The sequence below is a fragment of the Dipodomys merriami genome, unplaced genomic scaffold, assembly GCF_024711535.1.
Source record: "Dipodomys merriami isolate MVZ:Mamm:240054 unplaced genomic scaffold, mDipMer1.0.p SCAF_1, whole genome shotgun sequence".
NCBI classification, from domain to species: Eukaryota; Metazoa; Chordata; class Mammalia; order Rodentia; family Heteromyidae; genus Dipodomys; species Dipodomys merriami.
The window spans coordinates 7071024-7094097 of NW_027202270.1; the positions used below are offsets into that span (position 1 = coordinate 7071024).

Sequence of the window (23074 nt, forward strand, 5' to 3'; positions counted from 1 at the left end):
GTCCTTCACTGCCTAGTAAGCCCAAAGCCTTGAGTTCAAACCCCAGTACCACCATTATCAACAAAATGTCAGCCAAAACAGCTCAGTTGGGAGAGTGTTACACAGATTCCGAGGGGTTGAGCACTACTGGGCAGAATCTAGAAGGACTTCCTGTCAGGTCCAGATACAAACGCCCTTCTAGCCACAGCCTGCTCTAGGCTACTTAGTTGCCAGGCCGCCGTTCGATGGCGTCGCACGCGATAAACAGCAGGCCACAATCAAGAAGCCGGCTCTCCATGCCAAACCAGGAGGGCTTCTCACAGTCGGGACCTGGGATCTGTCCATGAATCCACTAACCCAGCTTCCGGCTTCCTGGGCAACTCTGCTGAGCCAGCAGCCTGAGGCCGTCCAGTCCCAGCTCCTGGCCCAGTGGGGGGGTGGGGAGAAGAGGGGGGCCCTCCCAAGACCCCAAGACAGCATGGAGAAACCTCGCTGGGGGCCAGGGTGCTCAGAAGGAGAGAGCCGAGGAAGCATGACTTGTCAAAATAGATGGCAGCCAAAGAAGAAGTGGACTGAGGAGGCTGAGAAGAGTGGACGGGGAGAGAGGCCCCGCCTGCGAGGCCCGGAGAGGCCGGCACCAGCAAGGGTGGTCTACGACCCTAGAAACCCACCATGAGGGGCTGGGAAGGCGGCTCAGTGGTAGAGCGCTTGCCTTGCACGCCTGAGGCCCTGGGTTCGATTCCTCAGCACCACATAAGCAGAAAAAAAAGCCGGAAGTGGCGCTGTGGCTCAAGTGGTAGAGCGCTAGCCTTGAGCTGAAGAGCTGAGGGACAGCGCCCAGGCCCAGAGTTCAGACCCCACGACCGGACCCCCCCCCCCCCAAAAAAAAAAGAAACCCACCATGAGGCTCAGGGCAGACACTGCCCAGGACTCCTCTAGCTCCCAGATAGTAACTCAGCTCTAAGTAGCTCCAGCACACGGAATTTGAGACAAGTAATCTGCCGGTGGCTCACGCTTCTTCTAGCTACTCTAGAAGCTGAGGCCTGAGCTCACCACCCGGAGCCAGCCTGGGTAGGAAAGTTTGTGAGACTTTTTTTTTTGTCAATCATGGGGCTTGAACTCTGGGCCTGGGCGCTGTCCCTTAGCTCTTCCGCTCAAGGTGAGCACTCTACCACTTGAGCCACAGCGCCACTTCTGGTTTTCTAGTCTCACGAAGCCAGGCGCTGGTGGCTCATACCTGTCATCCTAGCTACTCAGGAGGCTGAGATCTGAGGATGGTGGTTCAAAGCCAGCCTGGGCAGGAAAGTCCCTGAAACTCTTACCTCCAATAAACCACCAGAAAACCAGAAGTGGCGCTGTAGCTCAAGTGGTAGAGTGCTAGCCTTGAGCTGAAGAGCTGAGGGACAGCGCCCAGGCCCAGAGTTCAAGGCCTACCACCCACAAAAAAAAAAAAAAAAGAGAGTCTCACAGACTTTCTTGCTCGGGCTGGCTTTGGAACCATGATCCTCAGATCTCAGCCTCCTGAGTAGCTAGGATTATAGGCGTGAGCCATCAGTGCCTGGCTACGTGCTGGCTCTTATACAAATATGTACATGTGTATGCACACGCTAACAGAACTGTACAGCATGCGTGTGACATATGTGCTTAGAAACACACAGAGGCATCCACACAAACATCCACATATTCAGAGAAACACACAAACTGCATGCATGTACACATATACAGACACACTTATAGAAATACACACTTTCAGACACACATAGCATTCATACACACACTCATAACTCCTGAGATACTTGCACGCCTAGTAAGATACATACAGATGCTCTGTGCCTGCGTCCTCTCCCACACAGAAGGGCTCTCCCTTAACCAACTCCTCTGCTACCAGTGCTGCCCTACCCAACAGGTCCTTGGGAACAGGCTCAGGCCCAGGGAGTACTTGCGGCCTGTCTCAGTAGCTTCTTCATCAACCTCCACCCCCCCCTCGGTCCTCAGGCCCGAAACCTCTCTCAGACCCTCAGGGTCCCACTCACTACCTGTAGCTCAGCCCGCACCTGCCCCCGTTACCCTGGCTTTCTCTTGTTCACCAAGGTCTTCCTTCAGCTCAACAGTGCGGCCCCCTTTTGAATGGAGCGGCTTAGTCGGCCTTTCCAAACCCGCCCCGCGAGCCCCTCCCGTAGCGTCAGTCCTTCCTGCGAGCTGTCCACCCAGAGGCCTGGGCAGCTGACAGAGTTGCACGATGCCCCCATCCCTCCCCGGTGAAGCTCACGCCGACACACACACACACACACACACGTCCACACTCGGGGTCAGCGGCCCCTCCCCCGCCAGCTGACGCCGGGCTGCGTGTCCCCAGCCTCCAGTGACTCACCTCCCTGCCAGCCTGGGACACACAGCCGCCTTTCAGAGCCTGAGCCTCAAACACTAGCTCAGTCTTCCCTCCCTGGCACCTCCCCGGGCCGCCGCCACCCTCCCGGGCTGGCAGCTCAGCCCCACGGAGGCCACGCGGACCTCCTTCCCTCCCGAGCACAGGGCTCCCTGTCTCTCATCGCTTGGCCCTCGGCCAGGCCAGCCCTGAATGGCTGCTTCTTCGCGGCCCGCGGTGGCCAGGTGCACTCTGGGTACCCTGCCTGCGGCGGCCTGGCCAGGTGCACTCTGGGTACCCTGCCTGCCCCGGCCTGGCCAGGTGCACTCTGGGTACCCTGCCTGCCGCGGCTGGCCGGGTGCACTCTGGGTACCCTGCCTGCCTGCCGCGGCTGGCCAGGTGCACTCTGGGTACCCTGCCTGCCCCGGCCTGGCCAGGTGCACTCTGGGTACCCTGCCTGCCGCCGCTGGCCAGGTGCACTCTGGGTACCCTGCCTGCCGCCGCTGGCCAGGTGCACTCTGGGTACCCTGCCTGCCGCGGCCTGGCCAGGTGCACTCTGGGTACCCTGCCTGCCGCCGCTGGCCAGGTGCACTCTGGGTACCCTGCCTGCCGCCGCTGGCCAGGTGCACTCTGGGTACCCCACTCTGGGTACCCTGCCTGCCCCGGCCTGGCCAGGTGCACTCTGGGTACCCCGCCTGCTGCCGCTGGCCAGGTGCACTCTGGGTACCCTGCCTGCCGCGGCTGTCCAGGTGCACTCTGGGTACCCTGCCTGCCTGCCCCGGCCTGGCCGGGTGCACTCTGGGTACCCTGCCTGCCGCGGCCTGGCCAGGTGCACTCTGGGCCCTGCCTGCCGCGGCTGGCCAGGTGCACTCTGGGTACCCTGCCTGCCGCGGCCGGCCAGGTGCACTCTGGGTACCCTGCCTGCCGCGGCTGGCCAGGTGCACTCTGGGTACCCTGCCTGCCGCGGCTGGCCAGGTGCACTCTGGGCCCTGCTCCCCCGAGTGCCCACCGGCTCTGCCCGTGGCCGCCGCTGCCCAGAACGCTGAGTCCACGGCGGGGTGGGGGCTGGCACGCCAGAGGGGCGCAGAGCTGCTTCCCCGGCCGGGCCAAGCCCCCTTTTGCGCATGGAAACTCCTTCCCCGGAACGCCACGCTCCCTGGCCTGGCTCAGAAAACACGGAGGCCCAGGGAAGCGAGGCCGGCTGCTGGCGCTGCAGCAGGGGTGAGGCTGGCAGAGCGAGCACTGCCGCCCGCGCCCGCAGCCGGGGTCACGTCCACGCCCAGCTGCCCAGGAGGCTGAGAGCGGAGGATCGTGGTTCAAAGCCAGCCTGGGCACCAAAGGCTGTGAGACTCCTATCTCCAATGAACCCCCGGGAAACCGGAAGTGGACCTGGGGCTCAGAGTGGTAAAGTGCTAGCCTTCAGTGAAAGAGCTCAGGGGCTGCGCCCAGGCCTTGAGTTCAAACCCCACCACTGACCTAGGCACCTGTGGAACCCGCACACGGAAGTCCCTTGTACTGAGAATCCTGGCCTCACTTCTTGCTTTCCTACACAGCACCTCCTCTTTCTTTGAGTAACAGATCTCTTTAAAGACCCCAGTCCTACAGCCTCAAGGAAGTAGGTTCTGTGCCGCCCGCCCTCCCCTCCCCTGCAAAGCCTGGGTCAGCGTCTCCCCCAGGCCTGGAAGCCCAGCTGGAGCCAGATGCTGGTGACACGTTCCTGTAACCTCTAGCTCCTCAGGAGGCTGAGATGCAGAGGATCATGATTTGCAGTCAGTCTGGACAGGGAAGTCACCTAAATTCCACGTCTAGCCAGGTACCAGAGGCTGCTCAAGAAGCTGAGATCTGAGGATCACAGTTCAAAGCCAGCCCAGGCAGGAAATTCTGTGAGACTCATATCTTCAACTAACCACCAAAAAGACAGAAGTGGAGTTGTGGCTCAAGTGCTAGAGAGCCAGCCTTGAGCACAAAAGCTCAGGGACTAGCGTACAAAACCCAAACCAGGGGCTGGGAAGGTGGCTCAGTGGTAGAGCACTTGCCTTGCCACCGGCATGAGGCCCTGGGCTCGGTTCCTCAGAACCACATAAGCAGAAAAACCTGGAAGTGGTGCTGTGGCTCAAGTGGTAGAGCAGTAGCCTTGAACTGAAGAGCTGAGGGACAGCGCCCGGGCCCAGAATTCATGCCCACAACTGACAAACAACAACAACAAAAAAAAAACAAAACAAAACTCCATCTCTAAAATAACCAGCAAAAAGCTGGGCTGGTTGGAATTGAGTGGCTCACGCCAGAGCTTCTCAGGGTGAGTATCGTGTTCAAAGCCAGTCCGAGCAGGAAAATCCATGAGACTTTTATCTCCAATTAACCACCAAAAAGCCAAAGTGGAACTGAGGCTCAAGTGGTAGAGTGCTAACCTAGAGTGAAAAGCTAAGGGACAGCACTCAGACCTTAAGTTCGGGTTTCAGGACCAGCACACACACACACACACACACACACACACACACACACACCACACACACCACACACACACACACACACACACACACACACACACAGGACCAGCACACACACACACACACACACACACACACAGGACCAGCACACACACACACACACCACACACCACACACCACACACACACACACACACACACACACACACACACACACACACAAACAAAAAAGAAGTACTCAGCACAGGAGGATTGTAAGATCCAGGCCAGTTTGGTTTACTGAGTGAGAGACTTATCTCAAAAAGAAAAAAAAGAGCCCGGCACCAGTGGCTCACACCTGCAATCCTAGTTACTCAGGAGTCTGAGCGCTAAGGATCACGGTTTGAAGCCAGCAGAAAAGTCCCTATGAGACTCCAATTAACCACTCAAAAACCGGAAGTGGCACTGTGACTCAAATGGTAGCTGGCTAGCCTTCAGAACAAAGAGGCTCAGGGCCAGCACTTAGGCTCTGAGATCAAACCCCACAACCGGAACAAACAAACAAGGAAAGACAGAAACAAAGGAGAGAAGAAAGAAAAGACGAAGGAAGGGGAAAAAAGCAAGTAGACAATTCTCAAATGTGATAACAATGAAAAAAATATAGGCTGAATATCTGGGCTCCGGTGTGTGGCTCTCGGGACCATGGGGGACCGTGTGCAGGATGGAGGTCCCATAAGACGTCATTGCCCAGTGACACCCTAGAGCCTTAGTTTGTGGAAGCTCATCCAGTGATACTTGCATAAGTAAGTGACCCATTTCTCAGAACACAGCCCTGGCCTTGCGCGCCACCGGAGTGTATACCAGTTGTGTAGATCTGTGCCACAGAACGCTAGATGATAAAAAGGAGTAAAAAGGAATTACACACACACACACACACACACACACACACACACACACACGGTTAAGTCCTACAATAATTAGAACGACAGACGGCAGACAAAAGAGGCTGCATACCATATGATTACATGGTATGAACACAAGTCTAGAAAGTGCAAACAAAGCCATGCTGACGGAAGGTGAGCAGCTGGAGATGACGGGAGGCTGAGGGGAGGGTCCAGGAAGGCCCACCAGTGACGTCGATCCGGGGCTGATTGTGGCAAAGATTCCACTGCCTTTACAGATAGCAAAATTTATCATAAAGTGTGCTTTATGATATGGAGATTATTGTCAATTATGTGTCAATAAAGCTGTTGTGAGGAACAAAGTGGAAGGTTGGCAGAGGGCGGTTAATGGGTGCCAGGGTGACGTCCAGTGTGTGTGCAGCGCGGTGATCGCAGATAACAACAGCTGAGCGTTGCGCATACCTGGCAGAGGTTTTGTCCCCAACACACACAGGTGATGAATGTCTGAGGTGAGGGATGCCCCCCTACGCGCTGATCATGACACAAGCTATACACATGTATTGAAGTGCCACACTACCACAAATAGGTAAAATTACTGTGTTGATTAAAAAATAAGAATAAAGCCAGGTACCTGTGGCTCATGCCCATCATCCTAGCTACTCCGGAGGCTGAGATCTGAGGATCGTGGTTCAAAGTCAGCCCAGGCAGGAAAGTCCACAAGATTTTTATCTCCAACTTATCACCAAAAAGCCAGAAGTGGAGCTGTGGTTCAAGTGGTAGAGTACTAGTCTTGAGCGAAAATGCTCAGAGATAGCGCCCAGGCCCCCAGTACACACACACACATACACACTCACACACACACTCAGTCACACACACACACACTACACAAGTGCCTCCCTGGAATGCAGGTTTTCAGAGAAGGAAGAATCAAGTTCAGTGCTGGCCCTGGCTGAGAGTGACCCCAGAGCATGGGGCTTGGGGAACAAGCCACTGAGTAAAGACTGGAGGCCTAGGGCCTCGCGTGTAGTTGGACAACACGGTCTCCTCGGAGTGGCGTGCTGGCGTGGAGCTGGGCAGAGCACTTGCCTAGTGTGCAGAGCAGTCCCTGGGTTTCACGCCCAGCGGTGGCGGTGCAGGTGTCTGAGGCGCTGCCCCTTCCTCCAGGGACTGCTGCATGTTCAAGTTTGGACCTGGCCAGGCCTGCAGGCCTCCACCAAACACCTGGGGACCAGAACCAGGCCCTGCCCGCCCTCTAGGGCTCAGTGGTGCATCTGGGACATCTGGGGAGGGGGTGGGAAAGGCCCTGAGGCAGAGAGAGGAGGAGGGCAGGCAGGTGGGGACGTGGGCAGGGGCCAGGCCCGCGGGTTGGGGGTTGGGCTGGAGCCAACTTGTACCAGCTGGGGCTCAGCCCTGAGTCTCTGAGGGTCTTGGTGTATCGTCCGTCATCTCTGTGGCCCTCCAGAACCCCCCTGAACCTTCTCAGCTCCCCTTCTGTGGGGACTTTTATTTTTTTGTCAGTCGGGGGGCTTGAACTCGGGGCCTGGGTGCTGTCCCTGAGTTCTTCAGCTCAAGGTGAGCGCTCTACCACTTGAGCCACAGCACCATTTCCGGTTTTCTGGTGGTTTATTGGAGAGGAGTCTCACGGACTGCCCAGGCTGGCTTTGAACCGTGATCCTCAGTTCAAAGGACTGAGGAACTGACCTTTCCACTGGCGGATGTGAGGAGGGACAGGGGTGCCAGGCCACAGTAGTGGCACCAGAAGGTGTCCACGGCTGGCAGCCACTCTGCTGCCCTCAGGCCTTGATTCAGGGCCATGGAAGAATGGAGCCACAGCCTCTGGAGCAGAATGTACTGGAACCCCAGAGCTGACGCCTTGAAACCCCTTGTGAGCTGCTGACCTTCCCCCCTCCACTGCACTCCTAGTTCTGTGTGGCCAAAGAAACAACAGAGCCCAGCACCCCTCTATCAACTCGGGGCGGGAGGCACAGGGCCCACCCCCCACTTCTCTTTTTTTGTTTTGGTTGTGAGACTTGAACTCAGGGCCGGGCCGCTGTCCTTGAGCTCTTTTACTCAAGCCTGTACTCTCCCACTTTGAGCCACAGCTCCACTTCTGGTTTTCTGGGGTTAACTGGAGATAAGAGTCTCAGGGACTTTCCTGCCCGGCTGGCTTTGAACCATGATCCTCCAATCTCCGCCTCCTGAGTAGCTGGGATGACAGGCGTGAGGCACCAGCACCAGACTCAGGTGCTGAAATTTAAGGTGAGATTGTCAAGAACACGGGCAACTAGATGTGACACTCGAGTGGCAATCCCAAGTCTCAGGGACTAGGGTCATTGCTTTAGTGATGAACCCTTGGTGGCTAACAAGTGCCACCTTCTTAAAAGAATTGTAAAGGCAGGGACTGATTGGCTCAGAGGAGAAGGGGGCGGGGTGTGGCCAGAAACAATGGGCCCAGAAACCTCCTGGAGTGTGAGTGCCACGAGGCTGTCTCCTCCTTCCCAGTGGCTCTTCTTCTCGTGGCCATTTACAGCGGCTTGTCCAGCTCTGCCGTGGAAGGAGAGCAGGGAGGCCGGAGTTCTGGTCCAAATCTCCCAGCCGTGGTGTGGGAGAGGGAGGTGGATCCGATTTGGGCCAGGCAGTGAGAGGGGACAGGGCAGGAGCTGCCCCGACATGAACGAGGGCAGTCCAGGCGTTTCCATGGCCCAGCAACCCCCCAATTCCTGACTGTTCTGTGCACAGCAGCTACTCTGACAGGTTCAGAAAGCGCACGGTGCCACCCCACTGGGGCCATCCCGTCTCCACATGGTTCTCTGCAATCTTCTTATTTTTAGTGCTGGTCCTGGGCTTGAACTCGGCCTGGGCGCTGTCCCTGAGCTTCTTTTGCTCCAGCCAACATGCTAGCACTTGAGCCACAGCTCCACTGCCAGCTTTTTGGTAGTTTATTGGAGATGGATTTGATGGAGTCTGGCCTGCACTTGGCCTCCCTATTCTACAGGGCACCGCCCAGGCCCTCGCAGCTCCTTATCATTCTTGCGCACAGCTGGTTGCTCAGCTTTGCTGGTTAATAATTGGAGATGTCTCATAAACTTTTCTGCCTGAGAGCCTTGAACCAAGGTAAGTTTGATAGTGAGGGTGGCTCATGCCTATAATCCTACCTACTCCAGATGAGATCTTAGGATCCTAGTTCAAAGCCAACCCCAGATGCAAAGTCTATGAGACTCATCTCCAATTATTTGGGGAAAAAAAAGCTATGGCTCAAGTGGTAGAATGCTAGTTCTGAGTAAAAAGAGCTCAGGACAGAGCCCAGGCCTAAGTTCAAGCCTCAACACACACACATGCACACACACACACACACACACACACACACACGATAAAAGAAAAAAGTCTCAGACCTCCCTTCCAGGTCCGGCCTTGATCCATGATCCTTAGATCTCAGCCTCCTGAGCAGCCAGGAGCAATTACGGGGATGCGATACCAGCGCCGGCCTCTCGGCAATCTTCCCCACCAATAGCTGGCTTAGGAATCCATTCTACCCAAAGCCCTTGTGTGGGGCACAGCCTCTCCCTCCACTCTCCAGCGGCCAGCACAACACACAGCCCGGCCAGACACAGCCTCACCTTGACTGCTGGAAGCCCCTGCCTGGCTCTGTCTGTCCTCTGTGATAGATGCTGGTCGCTGGCCCCCTGGACTCCCCGCATCCCTGATGCCAGCGTCAGAACCCTAATGTGGGGCAGCGCCCCTGGCCCTCACAGTTTCCTTCAGCTCCCCCAGAAGCTCAGGATTCTCCTCTCCTCTGCAGTCGGTGGCCCTCAGCTACGGATCCTGCCCCATCGCCTTTGTGGAAAGAGGGTCCTGGCTGCTCTGGGGGTCTCCTCTTGCTGCCAGTCCTCTGCCAAGGCCAGCTACGCCGTCTGCCTTAGATGGAGCCACAGAGAGAGCCCAGGACCCACTTCCCCAGCTCCAGCCAGCTCTGCCCAGGGCCGCCATCCTGTGCTCCATGCGAGGAGCTCCGGGCCCAGGCCGCAGGCTCCCCTCTGGGAGTCCATACTGTTTGCCACAGATGGCCGGGGTCCCAACATGGGATCCAGGAGGATGCCAAATGCCACACCATGAAGCCAGCTGCTGGCGGCTCCCGCCTGTCATCCTAGCTACTCAGGAGGCCGAGCTCTGAGGACATGGTTCAAAGTCAGCTCGGGCAGGAAAGTCTGTGAGGCACTTGTCTCTAACTACTCAGAAAAAAGCCAGAAGTGGTGCTATGGCTCAAATAGTAAAGTGCTAGCCTTCAGGGACAGCGCCCAGGCCCTGAGTTCAAGCCCTGAGACTGATGCGTGCGCACACACACACACACACACACACACACACACACACACACACACACACACACATTATGAAATGGTGACCCCTCTATACAACACCTTCACATTCTCCTTAGTGTAGCTTTAGGCCCTGGAGGTGGGCGGGCTCCCAGTGGTCCCTTTAATCACACCACTTCCTGTTGGCACGGAGAGGGGGACTGTGACTTCCTGTTCTGGTGGCCTTTGCCTCCACTCTTCTATATCCCCCCCCCTTCTGCCGGGAATCCCTGGGCCCCACCCCTGCCACTCTGGCCCTGGAGGGCACCGCGTCCGACCTTCTGCCTGGCTTTTCCCTTGTCAGGCTACTTGGGAACCTGCTAGGCTGGAGCACAGGGCACTTGTTGGTTAGCCCTCCCCACTGCCATCCCAGGCCAGGGGACACCCCCCCCCCAAGTCCCGTGTCTGGTGAAGCTCTTCGGTCCGGGAAGTCATGACTCATCTTTGAAGCCCGGTAGCCAAGCGCAGCTCCACGCCCTGGGCACTCAAGTGGGCGTGCTTCTGGGTGGCACTTGGGGCCATGGGCGTGTGAGCTGGCCCCAGCCAGCTGTGGCAGGGTGTGTCCACACGCCGATCAACTGGGCTGTCACAGCCTGGCAGGAAGGGCCCTGGGGACGCCCTGAAATGAGGTGCTGCAGTGCTGTCCAGGCCGCGGCCCGGCCTCACCTGGCTTTCCCATCCACAGGGCGCCCAGGCCTCGCAGCCGCTCGGCATTCTTGCTCACGGCTGCTCTTCCATCAGCTTTGCGTTAATTGGTTAACTGGCGGTGGAGTCTTATGGACTTTTTGACCCAGGATAGCCTTGAACCAAGATCCTCCTGATTCGTTAGGATTACAGGCGGGAGCCACCATGGTAATGACTCCAAGCCCTCAGCCTCCAAATCACAGCCTCAAGTTCGGGTGCTAAGTGACCTGGGCTCAGTGCCCGCGGAAGGTGCTGGCAGAGGTGGCCTCAGCAGCCCCTTCCCCATCTCGGCTGCAACTCTGAATACGGCGATGGTCTGCCATGCCTGGGATTCTCCCCTGCCCCCCCTGCCTTCCTCCTCCCTCAAAAATCTCCTGCCCCTTAGGCCGGGTGCCAGTGGCTCACACCTGTAATCCTAGCTACTCAGGAGGCTGAGATCTGAGGATCACGGTTCAAAGCCAGCCCGGGCAGAAAAGTCCGTGAGACTCTTATCTCCAATTAGCCACTAAAAAAATGGAAGTGGCGCTGTGGCTCAAGTGGTAGGGCGCTCACCCTGAGCTGAAGAGTGCAGGGACAGGGCCCAAGCCCAGAGTTCAAGCCCCACAACTGACAAAAAAAAAAAAAAAAGAAAATCTCCTGCCCCTGAATTGGCTCCTGGGCGGGGGTGGGTTGGGTGGGGGAGTGTGTGTGTGTGTGTGTGTGTGTGTGTGTGTGTGTGTGTGTGTGTGTGTGTGTGTGTGTGTGTGTGTGTGTGTGATTGGTCTCCCCAGGCCTGGGGACAGTAGCCATTCTCTCAGGCCAGGGCTTTCTCTAGAAGATGGCTGGTGGGACTGGACCTTAAGGTTGTGTGTGTTTAATTCAATTAAAATGGAGATGCTAAAGCACAGTGAGAGAAACGATTTTGTTGTGTTCAGAGCTGGCCAGGGAGGAACGTTCACGCTCACTGCCACAGGTGTCCCAGACCAGTCCTCCTTCAGGCCAGTGGCCCTGTATTTTTTTTTCCAGGTAAGGGGTAGGTTTATTCACTGTTCCGGCTGGTACCAGGCTATCTTGGTCCTCCACGTGGTGGGGAAAGGCCTGGGAAAGAGCTGGGAGAGCTGGGAAAGAGAGAGAGCTGGGAAAGAGAAAAGAGCTCGAAAAGAGAGCATCTGGGAAAGGTGGGAAAGAGAGAGCTAGGAAAGAGAAGGGAGCTGGGAAAGAGAAGAGAAGGAAAGAGCTGAGAAAGAGCTAGAAAAGAGCAGAGAGAGGGCGTCTGGGCCTGGGCTAGGCCTTATCTAGGGTCTGGGCGGAGAAAGGTATGGCCACATCAAATTCAGATGTGACCTCTTCCAGGTTTCCCAGCTGCCTAGGTAACACAGATACTGGGTGGAGACTTTGCTGCGAGGAGGGTGGAGTCTGCTAGCCATCCAGGAGCGGACCTTACAGTGACATCGTCTCCTTTTACTCCTGTCCATGTTCCCTTGTTCCCCAGACTGGCTGAGTCTAGGTGCTTGTTGCTGGGATGGCTTGTCCCAGTTGGTATTCAAGGAGGATTGAACTCAAGGCCTGGGCACTGTCCCTGAGCACTTCTGCTCAAGGCTAGTGCTCTACCACGTTACAATAGCACTTCCAGTATTTGGCTGGTTAGAGATAAGAGTCTTGAGCCATGCTTCCAGCCTGGCTCTTTGCAGGTTAGTTGGGAGATGGAGTCTTAAGGATTTTTCAGCCCGGGTTGGCTTTGAATTGAAATCTTCACCACAGAAGCCCTTTATTATTTCCAATTAAAGCAACAAGAAGATCAAGTAGAATAAGTAGAGCTTCCCTGGTTCTTATCAAGAATTGACCGACAAATATTCTGGAATGACAAAACTTCTTAGATGTGAGAATCTTAGCACAGATATGCCCAATATTTTAGTCACGTAGTCAGTACCAGAATACATAACATAAAACAAAAAGGCAAAACTCAAAACCCAAAACTTTTTTTTTTTTTTTGGGTCCAGTCGTGGGGCCTGAACTCTGGGCCTGGGCGATGTCCCTCAACTATTCAGCTCAAAGCTAGCGCTCTACCACTTGAGCCACAGCACCACTTCCGGCTTTTTTTTTCTTTTTGCTTATGTGGTGCTGGGGAATCGAACCCAGGGCCTCACGCATGCAAGGCAAGCGCTCTACCACTGAGCCACCTTCCCAGCCCCAAAACCCAAAACTTTTGACAACAATGTTTGGCCATCTTTGCTAACAAAGCACATCAGATGGTTGGGCCTCAGTTACCAGGGCCTGAGAAAAGAGCAACTTGTTAGCAAGGCACCTTAGAATAGCTGGATGGAGTAGTAAGCTTGGTGGAAGGTTAAGGGTCAGATGGGGCCAAACCCTTAACCCACCATGTGGCCAAGATGGCGAACTCAAGACAGCGAATTTCTGAAAAAATGCAAAGAAACCCTGAACAAATAGATCAAGCCTACATTGGCTAGCCTTTGGAAGGGAACCTAGAGGGGGGTCCCCGGGACCCAGCCTGCATCACACTCTTCAGGGCACAAGCCAAAATGTAGAAAAGAGGGGTTGGGAAGGTGGCTCAGTGGTAGAGCGCTTGCCTTGCATGCCTGAGGTCCTGGGTTCGATTCCTCAGCACCACATAAGCAGAAAAAAAAATGTAGAAAAGAGAAAGGAAGAGATAGGGAAAGTTGGACATGAATGGCAGAGAGAGCAAAGAAAGCCTGAAAGTAAACAGACTTCTGACCATTTACCATTGCAGTGGCAAAAACTGTCTACATCAGAGAATGGCATAAAATTAGGAGCTCTGGCTTTCCAGGGAGCGCAGGAGGCATTTCAAAGGGCTTTCACGGCTCGGGCGTGATTCGCAGCACCCCATTAAATGTGTAGGAGAGTCAGTCTGGTGAGTGAAGGAGAGCTGACCAGGCAGAAGCGGCGTCCGACTTCCCCCAGAGCCCTCTAGAGAGAAATGGCCAAGCCCCCAAAGCCAAGCGTCCTCGGCTTCAGAGGTGACCGGCCTTTCAGCTAAAGGACATAGGAGCTCTCTGGCGTGGTGCCACGTCTGGACAGAGACTGAGCAACAGAGAGCCGTAGTTTCACTCACCAGAGTAGAGAAGCGGTGTGGATGTGGATGTGAAGGCCAGCGATAGTATCGATGCGCTGTGTCCGCAGCAGACAGACGGGTTTGCAAAAGGCCGTCAGATTCCTCAGAGCAAAAAAGGAAGAACAAACAAAAAAGAAACAAGAGGAAAAAAAAGAGGAATCCCACCTATCCTGACTTTAAGCCCTTTATCTGAGTCACGGCACCATTTATGTTAGGTTTTTTAAAAAGAGGTAGCCGAGGGCTGGGAAAGTGGCTCAGTGGTAGAACGCTTGCCTTGCATGCATGAGGCCCTGGGTTCGATTCCTCAGCACCACATAAGCAAAAAGAAAAAAACAAAAAAAAAAAAAGGAGGTAGCCGAGTAAGAACAGCAGCACACACGTGGTATTCAGGTAAGGGGTAGGTTTATTCATCGTTCCGGCTGGCACCAGGCCATCTTGGTCCTCCATGTGGTGGGGAAAGGCCTGGGAAAGAGAGAGAGCTGGGAAAGAGAAAGAGCTGGGAAAGAGCTGAGAAAGAGCTAGAAAAGAGCAGAGAGAGGGCCCTGTATTTTTGTCCTGCAGACAGCCTCTGGCTTTGACCATGTGATCCATTTTGGCCACGATGTGGGAGAGGCTGCAGCTCTCCCAGCAGTGGGAGCCTGAGACCCAGCAGGCTTGCTGAGGGTGAAGCCTCACTGGAGAAGCGAGAATCCGGCCAACAGCCAGACCTGAGTGAGGGCCCTGGCGGCTCTGTGTCCACACATGCACAACCCGGCCGATCACAGCTCCATGTGAAGCTAATAGATTTTGGGGGTCTGCTCTGTGCCAAGGCTAACTCAATCACTCTTGAATATGACTCACCATGAACGTGCTAAGGTGATGAAGATGGTCAGACAGACAGGCCCAGCCACTCAGCCAAAGGCTGTGCTGCCAGGTCCCCTGGGAAGCCGAGGAGGAACCCCCAGATCCAGAGCCATGATTACAGTGATGGGGGTCAGGCGTTCACCAGGCATGGCAAATTTAAGGGGGCACCAAAACCTCAGTGATATACTATTTAAAAACAATCAATGAGCAAATTGGCCTGTGCGCCGGCTGCTCATTTTATAAATAAAGTTTTATTGGAATGAGGCCAGCGTTAGATAAGATAGTGTCATGCAAATACAAGGGCAGACTTCTTTTTCATCAAAAAAGTTTACTATTTTCTCATTTTTTGGCATTAATCTTAGTTGTTCTGGTACTAGGGTTTGAATTTGGGTCTTGACACTTTCTAAATGGGTGCTCTACCGCCTGAGGTGTATCTCCAGCTCTCTTTCCTTTTTCTAATTTTATTTTTTGAGCCAGAGTCTTCCTATGTAGCCCAGACTGTCCTCAAATTTGAGATCCTCCTTGTCTCTGCCTTCCAAGAACTGTAGAAATATGCTTCAAAAAATACCAACAGGGGCTGGGAAGGTGGCTCAGTGGTAGAGCGCTTGCCTTGCATGCCTGAGGCCCTGGGTTTGATTCCTCAGCACCAAATAAGCAAAAAGAAAAAAGCCGGAAGTGGCGTGGTGGCTCAAGTGGCAGAGCGCTAGCCTTGAGCTGAAGAGCTGAGGGACAGCGCCCAGGCCGAGTTCAGGCCCATGACCAGACCCCCCCCCCCAAAAAAAAAAAACCCAACAACTTATTTATAAATAGTCCAACTGTCTGCTAGCTCAACTGTATAAACGGAGGCTAGAAATTAACCCAATCTACAGGAGAAAAAGTCAAATACTTGAATAAATCAAACATTTAAAAAAGCTAGCCAGGTGCTAGTGGCTCACGCCTATAATTCTAGCTACTCAGGAGGCTGAGATCTGAGGATCCAGGTTCAAAGCCAGCCCAGGCAGGAAATTCCATGAAACTCTTGTCTCCAATAAACCAATAGAAAACTGGAAGTGGGCCGGGCGCTGGTGGCTCACGCCTGTAATCCTAGCTACTCAGGAGGCTGAGATCTGAGGATCGCGGTTCAAAGCCAGCCCGGGCAGGAGAGACCGTGAGACTCTTATCTCCAATAAACCACCAGAAAACCGGAAGTGGCGCTGTAGCTCAAGTGGTAGAGCGCTCGCCTTGAGCTGAAGAGCTGAGGGACAGCGCCCAGGCCCAGAGTTCAAGCCCCACGACCGACAAAAAAAAAAAAAACAACCGGAAGTGGCACTATGGCTCAAGTGGTAGAGCACTCACAGAGTTCATGCCCATGACCGGACCTCCCCCCCCCAAAAAAAAAGTTCAAGTACGGTGCTTTGGCTCCAGTTGTAGAGAATCAGCATAGCAAAAGGCCCGAGTTCAAACCCCAATAATGCCAAAATAAAAATAAATAAATAATAAATTATCTAGAGATCGAATTACTTGACTTCTGATTTTCCCATGAAATGGGTCAAGGGAAGCCATGAGCAGAGTCTTGGAACTTGTGAGGAAGGGTGAGCCCTCAGACTGACTTCCGAGTCTCAGCTGTGCCCATTCTTCCTCAGTTTCTGTGCGGTGAGTGCCTTCTCCACTCACCACCTGATCCTGGGGCAGAGCACAGGAGGTGGGAAGACGTGTGTGTTTCATCAGAGAGCAAATCAGTTTTCTTTCTTGAGTCAAATCCAATCTTTTGCTTTGGAGCTGAAGCTGGGCATGGTGCCACATCCCTGCAGTCCCGGCACTCAGGACGTTTCCAGCCTTAAGCTTCAGAATGTGTACCTGTGTGGCTTGGCGTGGCCTCCAGGGCCCTGGCCGGGCGGTGTTTACTTTCCCTGCAGGCCCACCCAGGCCTCCACCGGTGAAGTCAGCACAGGGAGACCTCTCACCTCTAAGAGATTGTCTTTTCTTCACACCAGGCAGTGGAAAGAGGTGCCAGGCAGCTGGCCCTGAGGAATCTGGGGTGTGGGGAGGAGGCTCTCACTCCACCCCGGCCTCCACTTCCCTCTGCCTAGTACCTGAGGCTGGGCTGTGTTTACACTGGAGGCTTCTGCAGGCCAAGCCAGGGCTAGAGGGGGTGTGGGGCCTACAACTCAGGGTCAGAACTTGTGGGGCTTGAACTCTGGGCCTGAGCGCTGTCCCTCAGCTCTTCAGTAAAGGCTAGTGCTCTACCACTAGCGCCACTTCCGGTTTTCTGGTGGTTTATTGGAGATAAGAGTTTCACGGACTTTCCTGCCCTCGCTGGCTTTGAACCTCGATCCTCAGATCTCAGCCTCTTGAGTAGCTAGGATTACAGGTGTGAGCCACCAGTGCCTGGCTTCAGACTTATTCTTAATGAACATGCTTCGTATTTTACCTTTCGCGCATTAATTATATACAGTCTTGGGCTTGAACTTTGGGTCTGGGTGCTTTCCCTCAGCTCTTCAGCTTAAGGCAAGTACTCTTAACACTTGAGTCCCAGTGCCACTTCTGGTTTTCTGGTGGTTTATGGGAGATAAGTCTCACAAGTGTTCCTGCCCCAGCTGGCTTTGAACTCTGATCCTCAGATCTCAGCCTCCAGAGCAGCTAGGATGACAGGTGTGAGCCACTGGCACCTGGCAGTCTTTTTTTTGTTTTGTTGGTCAGTTGGCCTTTAAACTTGTGTCCTGGGGGCTGTCCCTGAGCCTGTTTGTGTTCAAGGCTAAGGCTCGTGCTCCACCACTTGAGCCCCAGTACCACTTCCCTACATCAGTTTCTTTTTTTTTTGGGTCCGGTTGTGGGGCTTGAACTCTGGGCCTGGGCGCTGTCCCTCAGCTCTTCAGCTCAAGGCCAGCGCTCTACCACTTGAGCCACAGCGCCACTTCTGGCTTTTTTTCTTTTTTGCTTATGTGGTGCTGAGGAATTGAACACAGGGCCTCATGCATGCAAGGCAAGCGCTCTACCACTGAGCCACCTTCCCAGCCCCCCCCATCAGTTTTTTAAGTGTTGGGATTACAGGCATGCATCACTACACTTGGAGCTATCTATATCTATATATCTTTATGTAAATATAAATATGTGTGTGTATACACACGTGAATGGGATCAAATCCTCCTCGACCAGCTAATTTACATCCAGACAGAATAAAACCATCTTCTCTGAGAACAGAGCTGTGCCAGGACCGCCCACGCCTGCCCACAGACATGTTCCACCTCTCGTGGCTCTAGCTTTTTACCTGCACATCTTAGGCTTGGTCTCCCCAGCCTGCTCTTCTGAGGGCTTGTTCTTCATTCAGGACCAGGGGCCAAAAACATCTCTACTGGGGGGAATCCCCTGCCCCCACCAGGAGGGGATGGCATTCTCTGTCTCTCTAAATGCTCATTTATTCAGGTTTACTGTTTGGGTAACTCGAGGCACCTGCGCCAAGCTGGCTCTGAATGTGGTGTTCTGTTCTGGGCCCGGGGCTTGAGCCTGGTGCCAGGCTCGGCGAGGAGCCGTGTTTTTTGCTGATGAAACTCTATTTATGGGCTTAACTGTGGGGGAGGGAAAAACAGGCATTAAACTGGTCAGGCCTTGGACTCACAAAGTTCAGGGTGGCCTCTACTTTGAGATCCTCCTCCCTCAGCCTCTCAAGTGCTGGGATTGCAGGCATGCCTCCCCAGGCCCAACTAAACCAGATTCCTTTTTTTTTTTTTTTTTTTTTTGTCAGTTCTGGGACTTGAGCTCAGGGTCTAGGCGCTGTCCCTGAGCCTCTCTGTGCTCAAGACTAGCGCTCTACCATTTGAGCCACAGCGCCACTTCATTGGAGATGAGTCTCTATGGGGACTTTTCTGCCTGAGCTGGCTTTGAACCCTGATCCTCAGATCTCAGCTAGCATAATAGGTGTGAGCCACCGGCGCCCGGCTAGACCTGGTCACCTTTCTAAGGCGGCTTGGGTTGCCCTGAAGACACTGGAACGCAACATATTCTTCTTCTTCTTCTTTTCTTTTGTCGGTCGTGGGGCTTGAACTCTGGGCCTGGGCGCTGTCCCTCAGCTCTTCAGCTCAAGGCGAGCGCTCTACCACTTGAGCCACAGCGCCACTTTCTGTTTTCTAGTGGTTTATTGGAGATAGGAGTCTCAGGGACTTTCCTGCCTGGGCTGGCTTTGAACCATGATCCTCAGATCTCAGCCTCCTCAGTAGCTAGGATGACAGGTGGGAGCCACAGGCGCCCGGCCTGCCCCCTCTTCTTGATGGGAGTTTGAAGGAGGCAAGCATTCAGTGGCTGCCGAGGCAGTGGGCAGAGGGGTCTTCCATGAGGCTGCCGGGCTCCTGCGCTGGCTGGGCGCTGGGCGCTGGGCGGTAGAATCCATGGCTGGGTTCTGGGGCCAGGTCTCCTGGGAGCGAGGGGAGGACGGGGCAGGCTCCCGCGTCTGTGTCGGAGGGCATCGGCATCGGCAGCTCGCTGGCTCCCGGTTGCCTGGAGCGATCTCCCTCCTCGGTGCTTGGCTCCCAGCCTCCATGGGGCTCACAACTGTCCCTTCACATCTGTCACCTGCAGCTGCTGGCTGGGAGTCAGGTGACACGGGGGACGGAAGCCACCCTCACTTCCTGTGAGGCTGGCTGCCTGCAGAAGAAAAGCCGCGTGGTCTGGGCACAGAACGCCTCTGTGTCCGCCAGCCCGCCATGTGCAAACACAACAGAGAAGGTTCTCGTGCCAGGCTGGGCTCTGTGGCCATGCGGGCGGCTCGCTTAGTCACGATCTTTGCCCCACAGGAAGCAGGCGGCCTGGTGAGCTGTGCTGCCGGCCTGGGCTGGCTGGTGTCCGCACAGGACGCGGGGCCGCACGGGGCTGGGCCGGGCCAGCATGGGATGTCCCTGGGCTGCAGCGGCCTCCAGCCCCTGGGCTGCACGGTGATCCTCATCGCCCGGCTCCTCTGACCCGTGGAGCTCGACCTAGGGCAGGGCAGGGTCGGGGCCTGACCACCTCTGACCCGACTGTGTGGAATTGCCTGCTGCTGCACCTGGGCCTGGGTGGGGCGGGGGGAGCCTGACCAGAGCCGGGCCTTACTGTGATTCTGGGGGTCAAGGAGGTTTCCCCCCCTCTACACTTGGCCAGGCAGGGAGTGGGGAGGGAGGGCTGGGGCGGTTCTGGGAGTGCATGTTGTATTCTGGACTGCCTGATGCTCTCATTCTTAGTGCAACCTTCTGGAAAGGTCTAGAGCTTCGATATGGTGGAGAACTGGGGGGTGGGAGGGAGGGGGAAGGCAGTCTGCTGGCTGGGCCTGGGAGGGCGCCAAGAAAGATGGAGAGGTGAGTGTGATGGTGAGCTCAAAGGGCACCCCGGGGTTCCTGGGGGCACCAGCCCACAGGCCGCATCGGCTTCTCTGTTTGACATCCAGGCTGCCTGGTGGAGGTTGGGACACACACACACACACACAGCCTCCCACGAGAGACAGGCTGGCGCACAGAGCCAGTCAGGCGGCGTGGGGCTTGTCTGTGGGGACGTGGGCGGTGGGAGCGCCCCGTGGCACCTGTGTGGGAGCCGCTGTGACCCATGGCTGTTTAATAGTAACAGGCAGGAAGGTTCTGAGGGGTAACCGGCCTCTGCTCATGGAGAAGGAAGAACTTCCTTTGCCTGATATGCACACGACGGACACGGATCCAAACAGAGGCAAAATGTCCTCCCGCCTTGTCGAGAAAGAAATGTACCCTTTACCCGACGTACGCAACCGTAACCTCTGTCACCTTTATAATAATAAAAAAAGTTTTTTTTGGTTGGTCATGGGGCTTGAACTCTGAGCCTGGGCGCTGTCCCTCAGCTCTTCAGCTCAAGGCTAGCGCTCTACCACTTGAGCCACAGCGCCACTTCTGGCCTTTTGTTTTTCCTGCTTATGTGGTGCTAAGGAATCGAACCCAGGGCCTCATGCATGCAAGGCAAACGCTCTACCACTGAGCCACCTTCCCGGCCCCTAATAAAAATTTTAAAAATCATTGAAAAAGTGTCCTCCCCCCCCCCCCCCCCCCCCCGCCACCCCCTGGGGCTTGGCTGACTTACTCTGCAGGCCTTGCGTGGAGCTGGGGCGGCTGGAGTGCTGGGGGCCACAGGGGGAGAAGTGGGGGGCCGGAGCGGATGCCTTTTCCCTGGGCAAGTTCAGTTCCGAGGTCTCTGGAGCTTGAGGAGCCCACAGCCTGCAGGTAAAGGTGGATGGGAATTCCCTAGGGGAGGAAAATGCAATGTAGAGCCCCCAGCTGGTAAGCAAAGGGTTAATAATCGTGGGAGTTGCTGGCAGCCTTAGTATCAGGGGAAAAGAAGGAAAAAAGAAAAAACAAAGGAGGGGAAAGAGATGCCACACAGGTGGTGTCAGAGGCCTGGGGCAGGGCCTGGCCCAGTGGGGCTGAATCCTGGCCTGTGGAGAAAGAAATGCTAAGCAGAAAGCAGAGCAGCACATCAGCAGTCAGGAAAAGACGGCGGCAGAACAGGTCCCCGAACCGGTGAACGTGCCATGGAACTTGACAAAGTGGGCTGCAGAATTAGCCAGCTTCACAATATGGAGAAGTGTGCGTGTGTGTGCGCGCGCGCGCGTGTGCATGCATGCGAGTGTGTGGTCTGGGGGCTTGAACTCTGGCTCCGGGTGCTGTTGCTGAGGCTTTTTAAAGTTTTTTTTTTAATCGCTAACGGCTATACTTTACTGCGTGGAGCCACAGCTCCACTTCGCGCTTTTTGGTGGTTAACTGGAGATAAGTGTCAGGGACTTTCTTCCTAGTCTGGCTTCAAACCCTGATCCTGAGCCAGTGGTGCGGGCTGTCCAGGCGACTGAGGGACGCCCCTCAGAGGAAGGAGGAGGTGGCACGGGGCAGTCAGAGAAGAGATGGCTTTGGAGACAGGCCAAGGGCTGCCCTCGGTCCTTGCGAGTGAGGACAGCTGCCCAGGGTGGACGGGGCGAGAGTTATTAAGGCTTCCGGACAGCAGCGTGTCCCGGCCACTTGCTGTCTGCGAGGCTGAGAAGGCGTTTCCATGCTCAGACACGGGCGGCCTTGGACAGCCCATGCACGGGTCGGCTGTTGGTTAGGGAGAGCTCCAGGCGGCCGGGCGGGCGCGCAGCATGACCTCCGTCCCCTCAGGTGCTACCTTCACCTGTCCTCGAGGGCGTGGGATGCGTGCGGGGTCGCCTCACACGCAGGGCGGCAGTGGTGACCGAGACGGCGGGTCACACTGGCCTCCTGGAACTGCGGCTGGCCTGCAGGACGGAGGAAGGGCCGCTAGCTGAGGAGGACAGGTGTTCTCTGAGCAGGGAAGGGCCGGCGCGCAGTGTATCCTGGGACACAGGCGGCTTCGAGCGCAGGGGAGCGCGGCTCGGGCCTCTCCATCCAGAGCTGTGGGGTAGTGCGCAGGCGCGCGCCGGACCAGCCGCAGTGCGCGAGTCAGTTTCTGCTGGGGGCCGGGTGCAGAAGGCGCGCCGAGTCTGCCCGTGTGCTACGCCTCATTTATTAGGCGTGAAGACTGAGAGGGTCTGAAGTTCAGGGGCCTTCCTGGGGTCACACACAGAGCCGAGGGGGAGCGCAGCCACCTTGCAGAGAGTGTGTCGCCTGGAGGGACAAAGCAGCCTACAGAGACACCCGCCCCGCCAGCCCCCCGTCCCCCAAGCTCGGTGGCATTAGGCCAGGCATCTGCTGCCGCCCGCCACGGGCCTGGGGCCTCTCTTCCTGCCTCTGGGCCATGGGCAGTGCCAGGCCCAACTTCGCCCTGGGGCCCTCACTACCTCGAGGTATCCGTTTCCCCAAACATGTCTGAAGACACGGAACCCCAAGATCATCACCTGGGGGTGTGGTCACCACTCAGTGCAGAGGCCCGCAGGCAGGGGCGGCCTGTCTTCCCCCTCGATGTGGGTGACTTATTTTGTGTGGGCTATACGGGGTCTATGCACCCCTGCTAAAGGAGGGGTCCCCCTGGCCAGGACACTGACAGCGGGCAGATGGGGAGTGTGTTCTTTACTGGGGTGTGGAGCCCAGGACCCCAGTGAATATAAGATAGACTTCTTGGAGGAGGCCTCAGGCAAGGCTCCGGCTGAAAAGCTTTTTCTTGCTGCGCACTGGTGGTTCATGTCTGTAATCCTAGCTACTCAGGAGGCTGAGATCTAAGGATTGAAGTTCAAAGCCAGCCCAGGCAGGAAAGTCTGTGGGACTGTTATCCTCAATTAACCACCAGAAAACCGGAAGTGGCACTGTGGCTCAAGCGGTAGAGTGCTAACCTTGAGCTGAAGAGCTGAGGGACAGTGCCCTTGCCCAGAGTTCAAGTCCCACGACCAACAACTAAAAAAGCTTTTTCTTTCTAGAGTTAGGGCTTGAACGCAGAATATGGGCACTGTCCCTTAGCCTCTTTTTTTTTTTTTTTTTTTTGGTGTGTGTGTGGGTGGTCAAGGTTGGTTCTCTAGTACTTGAGCCACAAGACTCTCATGGACTT

The 23074-nt window shown here is 55.6% G+C and overlaps 1 protein-coding gene across 4 annotated transcripts in view; it reads right to left on the reverse strand.

Moving 5' to 3' along the window:
- Nucleotides 1–17594: 17594 nt before the first annotated feature.
- Nucleotides 17595–23074, reverse strand: part of Armc9 (armadillo repeat containing 9) — a 117372-nt gene continuing 111892 nt past the window's right edge. For 2 of the 4 annotated variants that reach the window (XM_070015009.1, XM_070015018.1), the window contains 2 exons: nt 20669–20829; nt 19436–19566 (listed from right to left, as the gene is read on the reverse strand). In XM_070015009.1, coding sequence (XP_069871110.1) covers nt 19532–19566; nt 20669–20829 — 196 coding nt within the window. In that variant the 3' untranslated portion in view covers nt 19436–19531. Of the gene's footprint in view, nt 19238–19434; nt 19567–20668; nt 20830–23074 lie in introns of those variants that run through there. The other 2 variants (XM_070015025.1, XM_070015035.1) reach the window with 2 other exon arrangements.